The 21,921-nt window shown below is 39.8% G+C and overlaps 1 protein-coding gene across 1 annotated transcript; it reads left to right on the forward strand.

Annotated features, from left to right (window-relative positions):
* The first annotated feature begins 912 nt into the window (after window positions 1–912).
* Window positions 913–21,349, forward strand: DLL4 (delta like canonical Notch ligand 4). The gene is made up of 11 exons (XM_070757062.1): window positions 913–1,383; window positions 1,523–1,786; window positions 2,239–2,296; window positions 3,954–4,223; window positions 6,834–6,894; window positions 7,035–7,165; window positions 10,776–10,945; window positions 12,371–12,590; window positions 16,331–17,051; window positions 18,621–18,729; window positions 19,490–21,349. The coding sequence occupies exons 1-11, from the start codon at window positions 1,330–1,332 to the stop codon at window positions 19,493–19,495; spliced, it is 2,064 nt and encodes a 687-aa protein (XP_070613163.1). The 5' UTR covers window positions 913–1,329; the 3' UTR covers window positions 19,496–21,349.
* The last annotated feature ends 572 nt before the right edge of the window (window positions 21,350–21,921 follow it).

Here is a 21,921-nt window from a genome sequence, read left to right on the forward strand (position 1 = left end):
GCGGTTTTTGAGAAAAAAATGAGTTTCCCACGCCAGGGAAAGGTGGGTTCGGAAGCGGCGAGTGAATTCCCCCACCCCCGCGCAATCCCTTCAGAAAGAGCTGTCCATAGCGCTTTGCAATTGGCTTCGTTTGCCAATTCCCTTCCGGAGAGGAGAGGGCGCAGTTTGTAGAGTTGTCCTTTGGCGCCCAGCTGCTCAGAGTAGGAAGCCCCCGCAGGAGTTCGGGGCCAACGCGTGCAGGGCAGGTAAGGGCGTACTCTCCCTCGCAAAATTGTCGCGGGAGCGAAAGCCTATCAATCACACCGTCCTTTCAGTTTCTCAGGAGCTCAGCTTAAATTTCTCCATGGCTGGGCTTTGGGCGGAGGCGTTGCACCTACAAGTAGCAAGAGTAAGAGCATTTAGACTTACACACCGCTTCGTAGTGCTTTTACAGCCCTCTCTGTACAGAATCAGCCAAATTGCCCCCAAACAATCTGGGTCCTCATTTTATTCACCTGGGAAGGATGGAAGGTAGAGATGGGCATCTCTTGTAGCACTGCACCATAGCTCCAAATTTATCTACTTGCAGGGAAACGGAACGGGAACGGGCATTACCTCGTTTACCCACGCTTCCCACCCACCCCACCACTCTCCATCTCTACCCTTGGCCGGTCTTCCCCCCTTCCCTCAATAGCCACCCTCAAAGAGGAGGAAAACCCCACGAAGGCTGGGCTGGCGAATGAACCAAGCTGGGTTCCTCGTGGGGGTGGGTGGATGGGGGAATTAGTCCCTCTCTCCCCCCCCCCCCCCCACAGGCATTCTGGGTTTTCTCGGAGGCCCCACACTTGAAAGATGAAAAAAGTGGGCGGGATCTCCGGAGCCTTTGACTGGCAGTTTACATAATGAGCTTTGCACAGCTATATAGGCGGCCGAAAGGAAGCGAGTCGCCTACTTGGCTTGAGCGAGAGCGTGCGGCGAGGCAGGGGAAGAGGAGCTTTACCGGTCACCAGCGACGCCCGGGGACCCGCCGCCGCCTCGCCTCTTGCACGAGGGTATCGAAAGGCGGCCGTCGCGGAGCTTCCACCCGGTTGGCTTCCAAGAGCTTGGATTATAAACCCGGCTGCCCTCCTCTCCCAAGTTTGGGGCGGGTTCGGAAGGGAGAGCCGCTGCTTGCACGGGCTCGAACCTGCGGCCGCGACCACTTTGGGGCTCCCGAGAACAAGAGGCGCATCCCTGCAACAACAACACACACACACCCCCGAGGAATACAAGGCGAGGACGCCCAGTCCTACCCAACCCAACTCAACTCAATCCAACCCAACTCAACCCAACCCAGCGCAGCAGCAAAGGATGGCCGCTTTGCGTCTCTTGGGCTTGGCGCTGGCTCTGGCGCTCCCGCTGCAGGTAATGACCCACAGCCGGCGGCGGTTCGGGCCTGGGTGGAGATGAGGGTGGGGGGGCGCGAAAGTCTCTGCCGCCCGGAGGAGAAAAACTCTGACCGGAGGGGGGGCTCCCTTTTGTGTCCCTCTCTCTCTTTGTGCAGCGGGTCTGCGGCTCCGGCGTCTTCCAGCTGGAGCTGCGCGAGTTCGTCAACGGGCAGGGCTCCCTGGCCAGCGGAGAGCCGTGCGGGGCCGGCTGCAGGACCTTCTTTCGCGTTTGCTTGAAACACTTCCAGGCGGTGATCTCCCCGGGCGCCTGCACCTTCGGCAGCCTCACCACGCCGGTGCTGGGCACCAACTCCTTCGCCATCAAAGAGACGGAGGGCTTCGGCAGTCCCATCAAGCTGCCCTTTAACTTTACCTGGCCGGTGAGAGCTCGCCTCCAAAGAGACCTGGGACGGGAGGGCGGGAGGGAGGAGGAGGAGGCTGCATAGCTGCGCATTCTTGCCTTCCCTCCGCGTCCTGCCAAAAAAACCTGCCTTCTCGTGTTTGCAAAAGCCTGTAGACATGCCTGGGATTAAGTAGAGCGAAACGTAAAAAACGGGAATGGCATTGGCAGCGCGCATCCCGGGGCTGTGCAGGGCTAGCATGAGAATTTAGACTTATATACCGCTTTGCAGGGCTTTTCCAGCCCTCTCCAATCAGTTTGCAGAGAGTCAGCCTATTGCCCCCAACAATTTGGGTCCTCATTTTACCCACCTCCGGAAGGTGACCTGCCCTTAGAGTCCTTGCAAATACGTTAGCCACGGTTGGGTTCCCGAAGCCCTTTCCCATCCCTTCCATTCGCCGCTTTTTCTCACTGTTTCCTTTCGCCCAACAGGGAACTTTCTCGCTGATTATTGAAGCCTGGTATGCCCCCGAAGGTTATTATCCAACAGGTGAATATTTTATCATGTCTCTCGGCGGCCGCTAGGGGGAGCCCGTGTGCTGCCTTTACTGTTACATTTAAAATAAGTCCTAGAAAATATTTTATTATTATTATTATTATTATTATTATTTATTATTATTATTATTATTATTATTATTATTTTGGTATACAGTAGTTCCAAAACGGCTGCCACCAAAGCTAAAATAAATACATCTCGAGTGCACGTAGAATTTTAGGGTATCGGGGTTTTTTGGGGTGCTTGCTTTAATTCGCGAGCTCCAAAGCTGTGCTTTCCCTGCATCTCGATCGGGGTTTTGCTTTGATTTTTGTCCTCGGCTTAATCTCCACACAATTGTGTTTCCTCCCGTTTATTTTTGGCGTGGGAAAGAAAGGAGCTCTTTGGTGAGAAAACGACAAGGCTGCCAAGAAGTCCTGACTGCCTTTTCCTGTATTTTACACCTTTTTCAAATTCCGCCCTTTGGAAGAGGAATAATGGCTTTGGGATGTTTTTCTGACATAAAGGAAAAGGATATTTCAACAGCAGCACAGCTCTTATTTTGAAAGCGTCTCCGAGAAAAGTGGATACTGAAGGCAATTTAAAATACTAGCTTTATTTTTTTTTAACGAAAATCAAAACAAAACCAGGGACTCTTTTTTCTAAAATAACTGCAACCAAGTAGCTGAGTCCTACATATTTCAGGAATTTTATACAATTCTGTGTGAACAAGAAACATTATTTTACAGACTGTTATTGCTTGAACTATAAAGAGTTTCCCCATCCTTGGAATTTAATCACAATGGTAGCATTTCTCCACAACTGCCGGGGACAAATTGGTGGATTTTTTTAATGTGGGAAATCACAAGGATTGGATTACCAGGATTTCAGGCTCTTCGTTTTAAATTATATTAGAATATCCCATTTGGAAAACTTTTTTTTTTTAAACAAACCCTGGAATGCATCAGCTGATGGAGCATGTTACATAAAGTCTGGGCAGACATTATAGGGGAGTGTTATAGAAAACCCTGGAGAAGGCATACAAAGTGAAGGATAATTGGGAAATACTTTGTAATAAATTAAAACAATGCGTTAGCAAGAGAGCATTGTCGGGGTTGATGCAATATGACTAAGGCTGTCCCACCATATGTTGTTCATCAAGGGAAAGGGACAACATGGATTGGCATTGCTAATGGTAGTTCCCTGCGTTGTATTGGAAGGGTGCAGGCAGCCAAGATAGGTTTCAACACTGCTTCACACGCACACCCCTTCCCAGCTCTTGAAGCATGCACTCTTACTTAATGCCAGAGCAGCTTTACTATACTAGTAAGGCAGCCCCGATTATGGGGGAATTCTTGAGGGGAATTGTCACTAGTCACTTACTGGAAAGGATGCTTCGACCCGAGAGAAGTTAAGCGAGAGAAGCAATTCTCAGCAGTGGAGTTATGTAGGGATAATTTTCTCTTTGCACTGCTTTCTGCCAAGTGATGCAGTTGGTAAAGATACTCCTTGGTCGGTTGTCCTTCTAGAGATCCGTGTGGGAGAAAGGCCGAGGAGTTTGCAACAATTGTTACACGTGAAAGTGGGCAATGGATGTAAAGTGGCGTCTCCTGGAAAGGAGGGCGCACCATGGTTACCTATAGATGGCTAATGCATAAAGTATCCTTCGCAGGCCCCGAGAGCCCGGCTCGGAAATGGCTCATCAGCCAAATGGCGATCCAGCGCTCGCTGGCGGTGGGCGAGGACTGGTCCCAAGACGAGCAGAGCAACCAGCGCGCCAAACTCAGCTACTCCTACCGCGTGATCTGCAACGAGCACTACTACGGCGATAACTGCTCTCGCATCTGCAGGAGCCGGGACGACCACTTCGGACACTACCTTTGCCAACCCGACGGCAGCTTCGTCTGCATGGAGGGCTGGACGGGCAACTACTGCACGGAGGGTGAGTAGAAGTAATTTGCCGCTCTGCCAATTCGCCAGAGAGTAGCGGGGATGGAAAACGCCAGGCGAGGAGGAAGAGCTCCCCCTGGTGGCTCGCGCGCGGCTATAACAAGGTGAGGAGGGGAGCGCGGGCCGCCTGCTGTCGTGAGGAAAGCGCGCGAGGGAGGAGGGGGAGGTTTTTGCTCTAACGGTAATGGAGGCTGGAAGGGTGGCAGTGGAGATTCTCAGCCATCCAGGTGATAGTTGTTTCAGAGGGGCTTTTTCAAAAGGCAACTGGGCTGGGGGGGGGGGGTTCCTTGAGGAAGAAGTAGCAGCCATCTGCCAGAAATGGTGTAGGCTCTTCTGCTTGGAGGGGTGGGGGCTGGGGGGGACGGCTAGATGACCTACATGGACAAGGTCCCTTCCAACTCCTTTAATCTGTTTAAAGCAACCTTTTTTCGGCCATGCCCCACCTAAGCATCTCTAAAATCCTGAGGCCTCCCCTCCCCGTGACATATTATTGTACCCAGGCAGAGGAAGCTCAAAAGGCCATTAACTAGGTTAAAACCTGCTTGGAGGGGGGGACTAGATAACCTACAAGGTTCCTTCCAACCCCGTTAATATGTTTAAAGCAACCTTTAAAACGCACATAAGCACCTCTAAAATCCTGAGGCCATGATGTATTCTTATTATTCAAAAAGTGAACTATTCAGGCAGAGGAAGTCTAAGGCCATTAACTAGGTTTAAACAAGGTTCCAATTGCCCTAATTAAAAATGAAATTGTCCAAGGTGGGGTCTGGGCCCCACATTGGGAACCAGGGGTTTAAAGGAAATGTTTGGCTTCTCATCCAAGAAACTCCATCAGCTGTGATGGGTAGAGGATGGAAGGATAGAACTTAGGTACTGGAAGGACAGTATCTATCCTTCCATCTATTGCCTAAGGGCTAACTCCATATTAAGTCTACAAGTAGTCCTCAATTTACAACCACCTGAGCTCATAATTTCTGTTGTGGCTGAGGCATTGGTTAAGTGAATTTGGCCCCATTTTGCAGCCTTTCTTGCCAAAGTTGTTAAGAGAATAACTGCAATTGTTAACTTAGTAACACAGTTGTTAAGTGAATCTGACTTCCCCATTGATTTTTCTTGTCAGAACGTCACAAAAGTTGATCATGTGCCTGTTGGGGCACAGCAACAGTTGCGCTGAACATCTTAACTTTAATCACAGGATCATAGCGATGCTGCAAAGGTTGTAACTGGCAAAAAAGGTCACATTTTTCAGGGCTGTTGTAATTTGATCAACCAATTATTATAAATTGAGTACTACCTATATGCTCTTAAGTCTGTGATGGTGAACCTATGGTATACATGCTGGATGTGGCACTCAGAGTCCTCTGTGTGGGCACACGTGCCATTGCAGCTGCTCTTCTGGTTTCTGGCACAAGTATGTGCACTGGCCAGCTGGTCTTCGTGGGCACAATAGCACTGGAAAACGGCCCTAAAAATGACCTAAAAATGGCCCAAAAAACAGGCATGCGCGCACTGGCCAGCTGGTCTTCAAGTTTCTGGATTCCTGTTTGGGCACTCTGTGCAGAAAAAGTTCACCATCAGTGGTCCCAAGTACTAAGTCCATTTAAGTCTAAGTACTATTGCTATTGCTACCCCCACCATCACACCTGATGAAACTTTTTGAATGAGAAGTGAAATGTTTTTTTCTTCCTCGATGAAAAAACTGTCCAGTTGCCTTTTGAAAAAGCACCTTTGAGAGGCTTGAAGGAGTTTCATTAGGGATAAAGCAGCTATTCAGCCATGTAGGATGTTCTATTACGTTGCAGTTAACACTGTTGATATTTGCTACAGAAAGATATGTAGGCTGTTTCTAAATATTTCCAACCAAGAAAACAGCTTTACGATAGGAAAAAAGTAGCAGTTTTACTTTAGGCATTTTCGCTTTGACTGCTAAAAACATTTAGATTTAGAGCTAAAGTCTAAGTGAGCAGTCCAATTCTCATTAGTCCTCTAAAGCTAGTGCTTGTGCTGGTGTTGCTGAAATTTTACACTTTATAACCAGGTTCTACTTAGCTGGGTTGAGGAAATCAAGTCTGTGTTTGTTGTGAAAACAATATGGTCTCAGGGCTAAAGGAACTCTATATTTACTAGCAATACAGGTGCTGTGTTTTTTGAAGATATCTTTCCAGAAAAATCAAATACAGTGTAGGATTGACAATCTGCATTTAAATGTGCAGCTTTATGTAGAACAAATCTGTTTGGAAGCTCTGTGGTCATGGACATAATTTTGAGCACATCAATGTTCCAAAAACAAAGAAGCTTCTTGGATGAAAAGGGAACTGTTTTCAAAGGGGGGAAATGCAAGAAAATCCAGCTGCCTTTTGAGAAGCACCTTTGGGACTTCCATTTTAAGACAAAACACAGGGCCCCCCCAAACTTTTTCCCCAGGATAAAACTACAAATCATACGTTTACTCAGCTACTGACTTGTCAGAATTGTTATAAAAATGAAAAGCGGGGAGGACAATTTCTATTGTGTTCACAGGGAAAGTAACAGAATACAGATTAAATATATATTGAAATGTATCCTTGAATTAAGTTTTGAATCTTATTTTTTCTTTTTGCAGCCATCTGTTTAGCTGGGTGTTCAGAAAAAAGTGGATTTTGCAAAATTCCAGGAGAATGCATGTAAGTATAGTGACAGCCAAAATTCAAGTATAAATCCCAATATCCCCCCCCCCTTCCACTTGTCATCCTTCATAAAACATTGTCTTTCTTGGGACTAAATCTTGTTACAGATAGGTTAAAACTTCTTAATTTCTTTCCAGTTGTCGTAGTGGCTGGCGGGGCCGCTATTGTGATGAATGCATTCCTCATGTGGGCTGTCGTCATGGTACGTGTACAAAACCAGGGAAATGCTTATGTGATGAAGGCTGGGGTGGCCTCTTCTGTGATCAAGGTTAGTGGATAAGAATTACAAGTGTTCCTACTTTCTCTTTTAAAAATATGCCTTCTAAAAATATTTTGGATGGGATCTAAAATAAGGGATGGGATGCGATGGTAGCCTAGAGTTTTCCTTGCCTCCCAGCTATGACCAGGAAGTTGGAGTTCTGTCAAGCAGATACTGGGTTCCTGCTATCTGAAGGGAAGTGAGGAAGGAAAAGTTCCATTATTTGAACAGTTGGCCAAAGCTCTATATAATTTCTTTTCTTTAAAATAGAGATGTTGAGTATTCAGCCTCATCTCCCACAACAAAAATTCTATTTGACCTGTATTTACATAACATCCTTAGCCAAGTGAGTAAAAATTGAATGGCTGCATTCATACAATAATCTTGGTTAGGGTTAACATGGGGTTTGGTGGGGGTTTTTGCAGTTTAATGTGTGGTATGATTGTAGCCCATAATTTATATCCAAATTAGGAGAATCCTGTAAGCAAATTAAGTGTGTTTATATGTGCAGTTTTTGAACTTAATTGAACTGTCAACATTTCTGCCAAAAACATCCATCAAAAGCAACAGACTCAGGTTCTATGTTATATAAGAGGAAATAGCTTTATACAACAAATCCTGAGGTTATATTTTGTTAAATTAAGATTCTTTTTAAAAGGACCCGTTTGGCACAAATATATGACCTGTTATGTCCTTAGCTAAAAAAAGATACATTTTTCAAGATGATGTGTGCCTCCATTTATAATTAAAGTTATTTTTCTACCTATTTATAATTTCTTAAGAATTTATTTTCATAGTCATGAGTTAATTGGCATTTGCAATTTTCTACTAAAGTCTATTCAAAAGATGAACTATATTCTTCTAAGGAAGGAGATGCTTCCGAACCCTGAGAACTTTTAAGATGTGTGGACTTCAATTCCTAGAATTTCCTAGCAAACATGCTAGCAAGGGTAATTCTGGGAGCTGAAGTCCACACATCTTAAAGTTGCCAGATATGGGAAACAGAATTGTAAAGCATATACGGTACAAGGTACCCCCTTGATGTGTTCTTATTCCATGCAGATTCTAAGCTATCTTAAATATTAATTAATCATTTGAGAACTGGGTGGGGAAAAAGAAAGCACATTCCAGTGTTTCAGTAGGGTGTTCTTTAACATAGAAAAATAGCTCTGAAGATAGATAAACGATAGATAAGATAGATTATAGATGATTGATAGATGACAGACACACACACACACACACACACACACATTCATACATGCTAGAATTTGAAACAATAGTCTAGGAGTCTTTAGCTAACAGGAGTTTTTAGCTGAGGTTAGAGAGCTGCAGGGCAATGACCACAAACCCAGATGAAGGGGGATATTCCTGGCACTACATGCAATAATCTAAGAGTGAGGGATTGCCTAGAAGGAAGTGAAGTGCAGCAGATAAAATGCTTTTGACCTGGCAAAAGATGGAGAACAATACTTTTTAACATGGAACAGGAAAACACACTGGAAGGAGTTGAGGATTATGTCATCTTCCAAAAATGATTGGAGGGCATTTCTATTCATGATGGAACAATTTAATGGTGCAGATATGCCTCTAATCTCCATTGAAGTTAGTATACTCATTCTGACAAATTCTAAAGCAAGTTTGGTGATGCAGATTTTTTTTCTCTCAGAAAAAAACACTGCTGCAGGTCCCAGAAATTTCCTCCCTTTCCTACAACTGGGATTAAATTTCACTGCCTTTTCTTCTAAGCATTTGGGTTGAGTTGTTTAAATTGTTTTAATTAATGGATTTGTACTCTTTTTCTTGTTGTGAGCCGCTCCGAGTCTCCGGAGAGGGGCAGCATACAAATCTAATTAATAATAATAATAATAATAATAATAATAATAATAATATAATTAATAATAATAAAGTTCTCTCTGCTAGACTTCCTTTCATTTCAGATCCCATTCTTCCAATTTGTTTTGATACTGACAAGGACAATTTCAGTTCCTTGGCTTTCAAAACTATTTTTTTTTTTTAATGATCAATCTGTACTGCTCTCAGATGTTCTCTGACACCTTTTTAAACTCAATTTTCCCTCTGAGTCAGGTTGACTAGTACAGTGATGCTGTTGATTATTCATTGTATCTGACTATTATATCTATAGTAAATAATTAAGACTCGCATAACACTAATTTTCTTCAACATCTTCCCAAAGACTGAAAATGTTTGTATGACCACCTACAACAGATAATTTAGAGATGCAGTATGTTGCTTGAACTCTGGATTTGAGAGAAAATAAAGTGAATTGACGAAGCTATTATTTGCACTAAAGATTTGTTTGACAGCAATTTATAGTATGATTTTGAGGAATGAGCAACACTTGATCAAACAACATTTATAGTTTGCTTTTCCTGAAGACAAGGCTTGGTCCTCATCCAATCTTTTTGAAGTACCTAGAAATATATCCAGAAACATTATCAAGGAAAGTTTGTTTTGTTGAAGTATATATGACCTTGTAGGGTGGTTTTTATGAGTCAGATATTGTTGGCATTTGAGAGCCAGTCTGGTGGTGTAGCTAAGGTGCTGGAATAGAAGTTAGGGAGACCTAGGTTCTAATTCTCCTTCAGGCATAAAAACCAAGGGGGTCATCTTAGTCCAGTAATTCCTTCTTAGTTCTAATTAACATCAGGCCTACTGTATGTGAGAAATGATTATCCTGCATTGATAGCTTCATTATGTAACTTAAGTGACTTACATTATGAAAAATAAGCAACCAGACAACACTAAGAAGAAAATACAATGGTATTTTTTAATGAAATCTTTAAATTCCATTATTGCAAATCAATCAAGACATACAGAAGTAAAGGATGGCTCCTGGTGTATTAATACTGTTTATACAGTTTTTTTGGTTTAGGTTAGTTTTCAGAATTAAACCATCCTTGGAGCTACACAGACATCTATTCCTAATATGTTGGCTTTGACTGTCCCCTTCTATTGTTAAGATTTGCTCCAGCAGATGGAATGCTGCTTGTATGCTTTCATTATTAAAGGCACCATTCAGATACCATCTCACCCTGGATATACTAATTGTACTAAATGCTCTTTGTCTATCTCCTTGTCTCTTTATTCGCATTTGATTTAATGTAAAAATGAAGGCTTCAAACTAAGTTGTTCCTTTTGTTTCCTTGCTTTACTTACTTACGGTACTTACTTACTTACGTATCTACACTTGGAAAATGTCTACATTTGTCTTGTCAGGGTCAAGAGTAAAAATAACTAAAGTAATTGCCTTGGACAAATTTGGGGGGTGGGGTTTGAAGCATTTTCTGTAATTATAATTATAATTATTATTTTATTATTTTATTATCATGTTATTTATTATTATGTTGTTGTTGCTGTTGTTGTTATTATTATTATTATTATTATTAATTAGATTTGTATGCCGCCCCTCTCCGTAGACTCGGGGCGATAGTCTTAGTAAACAGTAATGAAGGCATATACAGCTAAGCAAAAAACTTTCAGGCAAATATGTTTTGGCCCAAATCATTATGTCTTGCTGTGTTTTTAATATTTCTTCTTCGGAATGTCTGATCTTGATTGATTGACTGGTAGTTTTCTTTTGTGCTTTGTTTCTTGTTAGATCTGAATTATTGTACCCATCACAAACCTTGCCAAAATGGAGCCACCTGCATGAACACTGGTCAAGGAAGCTACACCTGCTCTTGCAAAGAGGGGTTCACTGGCAAGGACTGCGAAAGGAATATTAGTGAATGTGATAGCAGCCCCTGCAAAAATGGGGGTAGTTGCACAGTAAGGACAAATTATATGCTAATAGTTAATTTATGAAAGTAAAAATGGCATTATTATTTCATCCAGTTCCTTTTTCAAGACTGCACACATTAAGTTATATTAATATATATTCATAACAATATACTGCCACTGTGCTTGCCCTCAAGCTTACCCAATCCACTCATACAACCCCATTAATGTCTTCATCTTCTGGCTGCCAAGGAGCTTCCAAAGCTGTACAGAATATTCTCCATTTTTCAGAATTGAGAAGTGGCAGAGCAGAGTTGTCACTTTTGCTAATACTTTTAACATTTTATTCATTTTCTCACCTGTTTTGTTTTGCAACAAGGGAAAAAAGTACAAATTGCCATTGTGCAGGTAGTTCCAAGATGACTTCTAGAGAGAGAGAAATCCCAGAAGCTAGGAGATAGAATAAAATGAGAGTCCCTCTAACAACTATTGCTTATCCCAAATTTTCAGGCCAGAAACTTAGAGATGTGAACCATCTTGGGAGTTTCTTCCTAATTACCAGGGAAGAAAAATGTCAAAGAAATACTGTGGCCTGCTAAAAGTATTGCAAATATAAATGATGCAAAAATAGGAGCATTCTTGCTGTGTTACAGAAAGCCTTGGGAGCTGTACACGCAACCACAGTTCCTATTAAAACTATTTTTCTGGCACTTAGGAAAGGTCTACTACAGTATATAACAATAACTCTATGTCTCTTCAGTCTACATGGGGCCTTTCATATTTTACATCAGTCATATTTTAGTCCAATTTTATTTCACTAGTTTGAAAACATGCAGTGTTTTTTTTAAATCAACAATTCCTGCATATAATGTTATTCTATTATGCTACTTAGTAATAACCGAGGGAACAGGGACATCCTGACATCTGAAGGATGTTATTGCCAATAATTTCTCTTTTAAAACAAAATAGAGGTTATTTTGAGTATCCAATTTACGATTCTTACAGCAGTATTCATTCAGAATACAGTATTTAATATTAGCTAAATATATAATCTACAGCAATTGTCAAGTGTAAACTGAGCATAAAATATTTCTTTCAGACAGTTTACTTTAATAGGGATTTAGTGTTATGAACTTTCATGTAACATTAAGGTATCAATTTTTCTGATTTACAGAACCTTAAAATTTTTACCTTTACATTCGCAGCAGATGATTGCACATTCATTGAATCACAATCAAATCTTAATGTAAATAAAATACAATTTCTTTTATAGGATTATGTGTGAATCAATGAATCAATACTCCATCAGTATATCATTATTAGGCGGTTATTTATACAGTATATTATTTTAAACTGTTATGTGTGCCTATGCAAACTAGCTTTATCTATCTGGGTTATTTTGACTTACTAGTTATCTGAAACAACTGCTATTTCGTGGAACTAAATTTTATATATATTGTTTGCTTATTCCTATAGGATTTAGGAAACGAATACAAATGTACATGTTTCCCAGGATATGATGGCATTAACTGTGAGCATACTACCTTGACTTGTTTTGAGTCTCCGTGTTTTAATGGTGGAACATGCCTGGAAAAAGAAAAAGGAACCAGCTACACCTGCCTTTGCCCCATGGGATTTACTGGATCCAATTGTGAAAAAAAGGTAGACAGGTGCACCAACAATCCCTGCGCTAATGGTAAGCCATAAGAAGACGTCTTAGTTCTTGAGAATGGTCACGAAAGAAACTTTAATTTGCTTTTGGTTTCATTTCTAGCATGCCAGTTTCATTTTCTTATTTTCATTACTTATGAATTTTCTAAACATCTTGACAAACTGTTAATCCTTATCTTCCATGGATGCTTTTTAGATGTTTTTAATTAAGATACGGTAATTAACGGATAAAGGAGTGTTTTGTAACTTTGCATGCATATATACATATATATTCTCATTTCATTAGGCTATAGTGGCCATGTCAAGAAACAACTAAAACACATGTATAGTTTTTTGAATTTGGACAAGTGGATTTTTAAAAAATAAACATATCTTTAAATGAAACGGGATGTTCATTCCTAATTCTACCTTCACTGAAAACTTCAAGGAAAGGCATTTAGAATAAAACATCCCCAAACTTTGAATTATATCATAGATCTGCCATTTATCCTATTTTCCCCTAAACCTGTGCTTCTCAATTATTTTTTGTTACCGCTCCCTTAGGAAGAAATAAACATTTTGCGTGCCCTAACTCTCCATCGCAACTGTAAATAGTGATTTGTCTATAAAATTGTTATAAGCAGAACTCTGCATAACGTTATATCCTTATTAACATTAAAGAAAGAAAAAAGAAAAAAGAAAAATATAGATCAATTTACAACAAATAATAACTTCATTAACATTGTTTATTTATCTGTAACAGAAAAGACTTAGTGCATCAATTTGCCTGACATAAAAAAATCAGTCCTTATTTAAGCTGACCATTTGATACTGAAAAATAAAATTAAATATAATCAATAAATAATAATAAACTTAAATTGATCAGCAACATTAACTTAGGACCACAATATATAAAACACTTTGATCTATAAAACAAGAAATGAATAAAACAATTTGTGCTTGTTTTTTTAATCAAAATGAGGAAGTCATGATTAATGGCAGTGCACAGCTTTTCGAAGCAGCGTTTGAAGCCTGATACTGCAGCTCTCAGCTCCAGCTCTACAGAGCTGAAACCAGTTGGAGCTGGTGCATTGAAAGGATCTGTCACCAATCATACTGGGAACTGTTTTCAAGGAAGTACTTTTTAAAGAATTCCACCAGTGATGAAATATGAAATAAGGAATCACGGAGGTGGCATCATAGTCAGTAGAGTCAAGAAATTCATGCAGGTCCTCGAATGAATCAGTATTTCCTTCATCAAGTCGCCTGTCCCACATTCCAAGCTTTCGAGTAAAAAAAGCTGATCTTGTCTGTGACCTGAGGGAGGTGTTTATCTTTCCTTTGAAACTGTAGATTTAGTTCATTTAGATTTCCAAATATGTCATTCAGATAGGCCAGTTTTGCCAGGAAGTCCTCATTACTAAATTTTTATGCGAGGTCATATTTGTGCTCCTGCCCCAAAAACATCCTTATCTGCTCTCTGAGCTCAAGAACTCAGGACAAGACTTTTCCTCGTAATAGCCACCTTGCTTGATGTTCAGCTCCCATCTCCTCGCAGATATCAGAGAAGACTCATCTTTTTAGTGGTCTGGTCTTTATAAAATTAACTACACCTACAATGTCAGTCATAACCTCACTTAATTCAGAGGAAAGGTGCCTTGATGTCAGTGCTTCTCTGTGTATAAAACAGTGTGTCCACTCAGCATTAGGCCAGGCCTTATTGATGAGTGCCCAAAGTCCTTTTCTCATCCCTGCCATGGTCTGTGCATTATCACTGCAAACACCAATGCAGTTCTCCCACTTTAGCCCATTCTCAACCAGGAAGCAGTCCAGCATTTCAGCCTGTGGCTCTGTCTCTGGCTTATTTACAAATTAAGTGATGCCTTAATTTATTTGGATTCATGCTATCCGCTGCCAACATTTTTAGACCCAGTTAAATATACCAGTCTTTCCCACCATAGTCACAGTGATGCCAAGCGTACATACGTTTCATCATATTTCCTCATCTTCGCTTTCAGGAGACTTATGTTTGTCTCGTTATATCCATCTCTCTCCTCCTTTCTTTTCATCCCTGTTAAATATTTTTTTCATGGTGTCTCTTAAGGGCCTAAGTAGAATGACTCAACAAAAATAACAAGGACAAAAAAGATAATGTAGGTTTTTCCTGATACTCGCAATCTCTGTAAAAAAGAGGGGGCAAATGTACAGGTGAAACTTTAAAAAATAGAATATCATGCAAAAATTCAGAGAGAGGTTCATTACAAGCAAGGCAAGATAGTTCAATTTGTCATAGTTGTGATGATTATGGTGTATAGCTCATGAAAACCCTAAATCCACAATCTCAGAAAACCCCAAATCAACACAGACTGTGGAAACTTTTGCATCTTATTTGGAAACCCAAGGACCCAGAGTGTGGAGGAAGAATGGAGAGGCACACACTGCAAGATGCTTGAAGTTTAGTGTGAAGTTTCCAGAGTCTGTTGATTTGGCAAGCCATGTCCTCTGCTGGTGTTGATACACTGGCAAAAGCACCAAAACCTGGTTCAGTGCCCATGGGTTTACAGTGCTTGATTGGCCAGCAAACCCGCCTGACCTGAACCCTATATGGGGCATTGCCAAGAGAAAGATGAGAGATATGAGACTGAACAATGCAGAAGAGCTGAAGGCTGCTATTGAAGCATCCTAGTCTTCCATAATGACTCAGCAGTGCCACAGGCTGACAGCTTCCATGCCACGCCGCATTGAGCTGTAATTGCTGTAAAAGTGGCCCAAACCAAGTACTGTACTGAGTACACATGCATGCTTATATTTTTCAGAGGTCCTATATTGCTCTATGTACAATCCTTGTTTTATTGATTGCATAGAATATTATAATTTTCTGAGCTAGAGAGCAAGCCTTGGATTTATTTCTATCCAAAATCCCAAAACAGAGCCAAGAAAAGTCCGAAACATCACCTCCTACAATAGAGAAAAAAACAGACAGTTCTGGCTCCCACCTTCTTTGCACTGCAGGCTCTGGACATTCAGCTTCAGCCATTAAAAACATTGCCCATCCATATTTTAAGGCAAGAAACATGATCATGGATAGACATACTTACTAACTGACAAAAGTCTCTTAAGGGGTTGTTACAGGGATGGGTTCCACTTACTTCACATTGTGATGTTTCATGCACTTTCCCCCTGTGCAATTTCATTTCTGCGCATGCTCAGTAGCATGATCCAGCCCGAAACACAGCTGAGGAGCTAATCAACCAATCGTCCATTGGGCTTTGGGCAAAGAAAATTCCCCAACGAAGATGGTGGTGCTCATGGACAATACACCCCTCCGGCACCGCTCCAAGCCCCCTAGGAGTGCATGCCCCACTATTTGAGAAACACTGCCCTAAACTAAGTTCAACTCTCCAAAATGTCCTCAGGCACTATAGATACATCTCGTGAGAGCCTTTGTTCACTTTAATTGTGTAGGATAAGAAACAGATTCAATAATTGATTAGTGAAACCAAGACAATATACACAGGACATCCAGAAGGATCATAGAAGCAAATCTGTAGAACCAAATTGTATGTACACTCATCTTTTGAAGATTTTGTTTAAAAATGCAAAGAGGGAAGAAGATTTAAGACCATGGAACAGGAAGGGCATTCTGGTTTGTTTTAAGAAGTTATTTCCAAAATTGAATAATCTAGTTTGGTTTTTAATTTGTAGCTGGACATTCCTCCTCTTTGTGCTATTGTAATCAGTGCAATGCTTTGTTGAGCACTAAAAAGGCCTTTTCTCCTTGTGTAGGTGGGCAGTGCTTTGTAATGGGCCAACAGCGTGTATGTCGCTGCCGTCCAGGCTTCTCTGGTCAGACGTGTGAGATATACATCAGCAGATGCTCAAGAAATCCCTGTTCCCATGGAGGATCCTGTCAAGATCTTGATGCTACTCATGATTACAAATGTACTTGCTTGCCAGGCTTCACTGGCAAAAATTGTGAAATTAGAACTAGAGATGGTTGTTCTTCCGGACCCTGCCAAAATGGGGGGACATGCTACATTGGGCTTTACACTAAAAGCTTTGAATGCCACTGTCAGCCTGGCTTCCTGGGCATCCACTGTGAATTTGCAGTGAATCCTGTGACGAGCACTCTTCCACCATCTCCTAAGCCAGTTCCCTGGGTGGCTATATCCATGGGAGTTGGGTTGGTAGCTCTCCTCATCCTGTGCTGCATGATAGCCATAGTCATCCGACAGATGCAGAGGCACCCAGAACAAAATTCAGAAACTATGAACAACGTGTCTGACTTCCAGAAGGAAAATCTCATCCCGGCTTCTCAGCTTAAAAACACCAATAAAAATAAAGATCTTGAAATTGATTGCATACTGGAGAAATCAAACTACAAACTTAAAAACCATGCATTGGATTATAACTTGGTGAAGGAACTGACAAATAGAGGAACTCAGGAAGATAAATACCATAAAAGTGAAAAGTGTATAGGAGAGAAATCACCCTTCTGGTTATGCAGGTATGAAAATTTCATTTAGAAGATTAACTTATTTGCACTATTAAAACTATAAAGAATAAAGGTTGTATCTTAGTGTAAAATTCTCACAAAGGAACAAATTAGTCTGAAAATATAGATGAAAATATCTGTCTTTGATATTTTTAGCTTTTTGTATGCTAATTAGTATACTAATTCTTCATTATTACAAGAAAACTAATTGTCCATGTTTTGAAAATAGCTTATTTTTCTAATTAGAACAAGAAATACTTCCAACATGAGAAAATATTCTATATAAGCTTGAATTCTATAGTATTGGTTTTTAAATACCATTTTATTGGCATTTCTTTCTCTATCATCTTTGTTTAAGTTATCATGGCATTACTATATTGTAGCCCATCTTAGGTTAGAAATGATACTGCTGTGAATAGGAATTCACTAATTCCATGGTTCATAGCAGAACTAGAATAAAAATAAGGAATGATGTATTCAGTTCACAAAAGCCACTCCCCTCCCTGTCCATTGTAGACAAGTGGCTGGACTTGATTTTATTATTGTTTTTGTTTTTTGACTTGATTTTATTATTGTTATAAAGTGTGTCATTGTGGTCCTTCAGTTAATTCTGTGATCATTAAGTGAATCACGTCATTAACCAAATCCAGCACTGGGTATACATTGCAAATCAAAGTCACATGACTGTGGGATCTTGCAATTGTTCATAAATATGCCAAGCACCCAAAATGTTAGTGTAGTGATCACAGGGTTATGCACATCAATTGTAACTTTAAGGACAGGGTGTAAATAGGTTTTCTGAAGTCTATTATAACTTTAAACAGTTATTAAACCAACTGCAAAAAGTCAAAGACTACCTGTAAACCAAATACTGGAAATGAATTTGGTGCAATTCTGTCCTCTTTTTAACACTAAAATCAGGTTAATCTATTTTCCAGTGTAATAATATGAACAATCTGAACTAGTTTTTCTTACTATTGTGCTAGTCTCATCATTTTGATGATGTATAGGTTTAAACAGAAGTTTTCCATATTACAAGAGTTCCTGAAGTCTACATTCTATGACATTACTCCTTCAAGAAATTCCTGAAATTTGAGCCAGGCTGCAATATATCACATGTTTAGACAATCTTTTTGTTTAAAAAATCATAGTGTTTTCCTTTCAATTAGTCCTTTGCAGTCATTTATTTTGTGTATGAAAGGTAACTTCAAGGACATTCAATGATGAGTACAGCTTCTCCTTATTCTAATTGAACTTGTGTTTTGAAAAGAGAAACAGGTTTTAGTCTTACTCAAGTGTGTCCAAGTTCACAGCTTTTGTTTTGTCAAATATAAGGTGACAGAGAGCGGTGTTGATAGAAACTATAAGTGCCATTAGTTTCCACTGTACAGACATGAAAAAGAATAAATCTAGAATGTGCAAGGAACTGGTGGTTCTTATAATCTTCTGTCTCTCATGCCACAGTGCCTTTTTTCTTTCAACCACAACTTTCCTACAATATCCTTTTTTCATGTCTTGTAATATAAAGCTTTGACATTGGTTCTGAAGTTTCACCATGTATTTTATCTTATTTTTCAACAGTGAAAAACCAGAATGTAGAATATCAGCAATATGCTCTCCAAGGGATTCAATGTACCAGTCTGTTTTTGTAATAACAGAAGAGCGGAATGAATGTATTATAGCTACAGAGGTATGTACCTTGCCTACAGAAATGTGATCTTTGCTCTGAATAATGTTCAGAAATGTGACATTCAAAAAGAAAAGAGAGCAATGCAACTTGGTGTTTTCAACGTAGACAAGCTTATTAAATATTGCTTATGATAACCCCAATAAATGATTCAACAAAATATTAAATTCAAATTCTGTGATTGTGAATTTTTTCCCCACACTCCTGTGTTGGATCCTGTAACCCATGGGTCCCCAAACTTGGCAACTTGAAGACTTGTGGACTTCAACTCCCAGAATTCTGGGATTTTGGGAGTTGAAGTCCATAAGTCTTCAAGTTGCCAAGTTTGAAGACCTCTGCTGTAACCCATGAAAAGTTGTGGATGGTAATTGGAGGGATCTTCAGAATGGCAAGGGATCATGTGACCCAAGAGGGCCAGAGGAGAAAGAGGAAATTGGGGAAAATCACTTGTGTGATCATAAAAATAACTCTGTTACATAATACCATCTTTGAATCTAAGATTCTGAATCAGAGTTTAGGTAGTAAGGATACAAGAATTCAACAATTAAAGCATTGATTATATAAGACAGTTTAAATAAAAAGCTACATGGGTGAAGGTGGAACTTACAAATCATAAAGAACCTTCCCCAGCTACTAAAATAATACATTGAAACTATTTAGGTCAATGATTGTATTATATCTGTTATACATAAATTTACTTTTGTATTGGGTTAATTGCAATGTCTGTTTCTCTCTCTCCCTCCCTCTCCTATATTTATGGCAGGTATAAGAGTGAAAGCTGCTCTGTTTGCACCTCAGTTCTAGAGATGCCACAAAGTGGACATTCCTACTACATTGTTTACAATTCAAAATTGGATTGGACTTGGGGTTTTTTTTTTATTATATGCAATTTGCTGCTCTCAGGAGGAGGAGTGGATGGAAGTGGGTGAACTGGACAGACTGTGAATTTAAAAGATGCAATATACCTTTTTGCCCCCTGTTTCCTTATTTTGAAGTCTAATAGGAGGAATGTAACTGACTACTAGCAGGGGAAAGACGAAGTGTCTCTTAGTAGCCTTTGAAACGACATGCCAGTTGCTCATGGGCAGTTGTATGACTTTCCAGAACTTAAGTCTTGAAATGTGCCTGTCAGCATAAAGGCCCTTGACATTATCACAGAGTTAATCGTCACTGTGAGAAGAATGAAGAAACATATTTTTCTATGCAGAAAAAGAATTTAGAATAAATGTCACCATTTTTTTTCCTTCTGGATTTGGAAGTGCCTAAAAGCGTGTCTGAGAATCTAGAGAGCCCAAATCAAGACCCATCAGCCTTCCCCCTCCAGCACCCAAGCAGTATTGTTGCTTCTGTATTTAACCCTTCCTCCCCCCCCCCCCCATCCCCATTTATTACTCACAGACAACTTAAGGAACATGGCTACTGAACTGGCATTTTGCCTCTTTGGATACTGCTTTGGTGAACTGAGCAGAAACTGGGATTTGTTCTTTTTGTGAATCACAGCAACCTCCCCAGACATAATCTGATCCAAGAGAGAATGACTTTTCTCTTTCATGAGAGGAAACTGAAGCCCAGGGCTCCCTGAAAGCCTTATAAGTGCGTTTCAAATCAATCATCTGTTTTCATGACTTTTGCACTACTAGTCACCATAAACAAAAGTGTGTTTTTCTGTGTTACATGTACAGTATAAGGAAAGGATTTTTCTCTTGGAGATCTCCGTCCTTTCCACTGCAGATAATCTGGAAGATTGCACCATTATGGTGTTTTTTTTTCTTTTACAACCAGGCAAGTGTTTATGATCCTGCCATTCTATTACATGCTGCAGAAACTCCCACACTGATTAAATTGAATTTTTTGTTTCTAAACACCTGACAAAGACTAAGCTACAAAGGAAAGGGGACTTTGGTGGTGGTGATGATGGTGGGAAAATCCATTATGTAGCAAATGGGAACTATAAAGCCCTTAGTTTGATCTGTTTGTTTCTTTCTTCACTTTGCTACAGAGAAAGGAATATCTTTAAGTTTTTGAATCCAAAGGAGCAGTTCTGAACTGGAAGTTCAGAATTGACATAGACTCTCTTGTACATTTACAGCAATAATAATAGACATTTCAGATAGGAAGTGCTGTTCATAGCGATAAACAAGTACTGTGGGAAAGAGAATATGGCGGAAGCAGAGAGAGGAAGCAAATTTTCAGTCAAGGAAGTTGGAATCGTGTTTTCTGTGATGGAAGAGCAATGTTCCTGACCTTGAAAATCCCAGGCTGAATTAATCCATCTCCAGCCTTGAACTGTGCAATCAAATTCTTGCTTGGCATGTTCACTACTGACATTTTGGTCTGACCACACAAGTCCATTATGAAGAGGAACTTCAGAAATCAATAATATGGTTTATATTAGTGTTTGTCTGTAGTTTATTTTGAAGCCTAGCATTTCAATAATTTAAAGTAAAAATCAGAAGCACTGAACTTTCTACATTTTGTAACATTATTTTGTATATAATGTATATTTATAATCAGAAACAGAAGTGTAAATATGTTTATTACATATGTCATGTTTTTATGTGATGGCAAAGTTTGAATTTTATTTTTTTTCCAAATAATGAAGATACATTCTTGCTACTGCAAAGTTTTAGTGTGGTTTCTTGTGTTATAATTTGGATTCATGATGGTGCAGTGTTTACAGGATCACTCATAGCAAAGCTTGTAAGATAATAGAAATTTATTACTGCTAATATTAGTATTTCAGAATATGAACTCAATATGTGATTTGATTTACAGAATGTCCCATTTGATACAAAGTTTAACCTGTAAACATAATAGACTTTAAAAAAACCAATATGAATAAAATATATAGTTTTTGCTAGAAATAGTAACAGGAAAAATATCCAATTCATTAATAAAAGTACACCTCAAATTAATATTCTATTAACAAATGCAAGTTGTTTAACTGATTTTCTTGCTTTTTTCTACTATAATTGGAATTCATGGTGTACTTGTGTTAACATCTATTCTGAAATAGATTTACCGTAATATAGGGAAGCAAGTAACCGTCATTCCTATAAGAATAAGAGATATAACATAAAATAATTACTTTTTACATTGTTTTCTGCATTCATTCTGTACATCTGGTTGCTGTTTATCTGAGAGTGTTTCCCGACTGCTGTTTCCACCAACACAAATAGCATATTGGTAGAAATT

The sequence above is a fragment of the Erythrolamprus reginae genome, chromosome 1 (genome assembly GCF_031021105.1).
Source record: "Erythrolamprus reginae isolate rEryReg1 chromosome 1, rEryReg1.hap1, whole genome shotgun sequence".
In the NCBI taxonomy this organism is placed as follows: domain Eukaryota; kingdom Metazoa; phylum Chordata; class Lepidosauria; order Squamata; family Dipsadidae; genus Erythrolamprus; species Erythrolamprus reginae.

Excerpts from the sequence above, each read along its gene's own strand:
- DLL4 (XM_070757062.1), top strand. The coding sequence starts at position 1,330 with ATGGCCGCTTTGCGTCTCTTGGGCTTGGCGCTGGCTCTGGCGCTCCCG. Across the intron at positions 1,787-2,238 it reads CCTTTAACTTTACCTGGCCG|GGAACTTTCTCGCTGATTAT; the intron begins GTGAGAGCTCGC and ends TTCGCCCAACAG. Across the intron at positions 12,591-16,330 it reads CAACAATCCCTGCGCTAATG|GTGGGCAGTGCTTTGTAATG; the intron begins GTAAGCCATAAG and ends CTCCTTGTGTAG.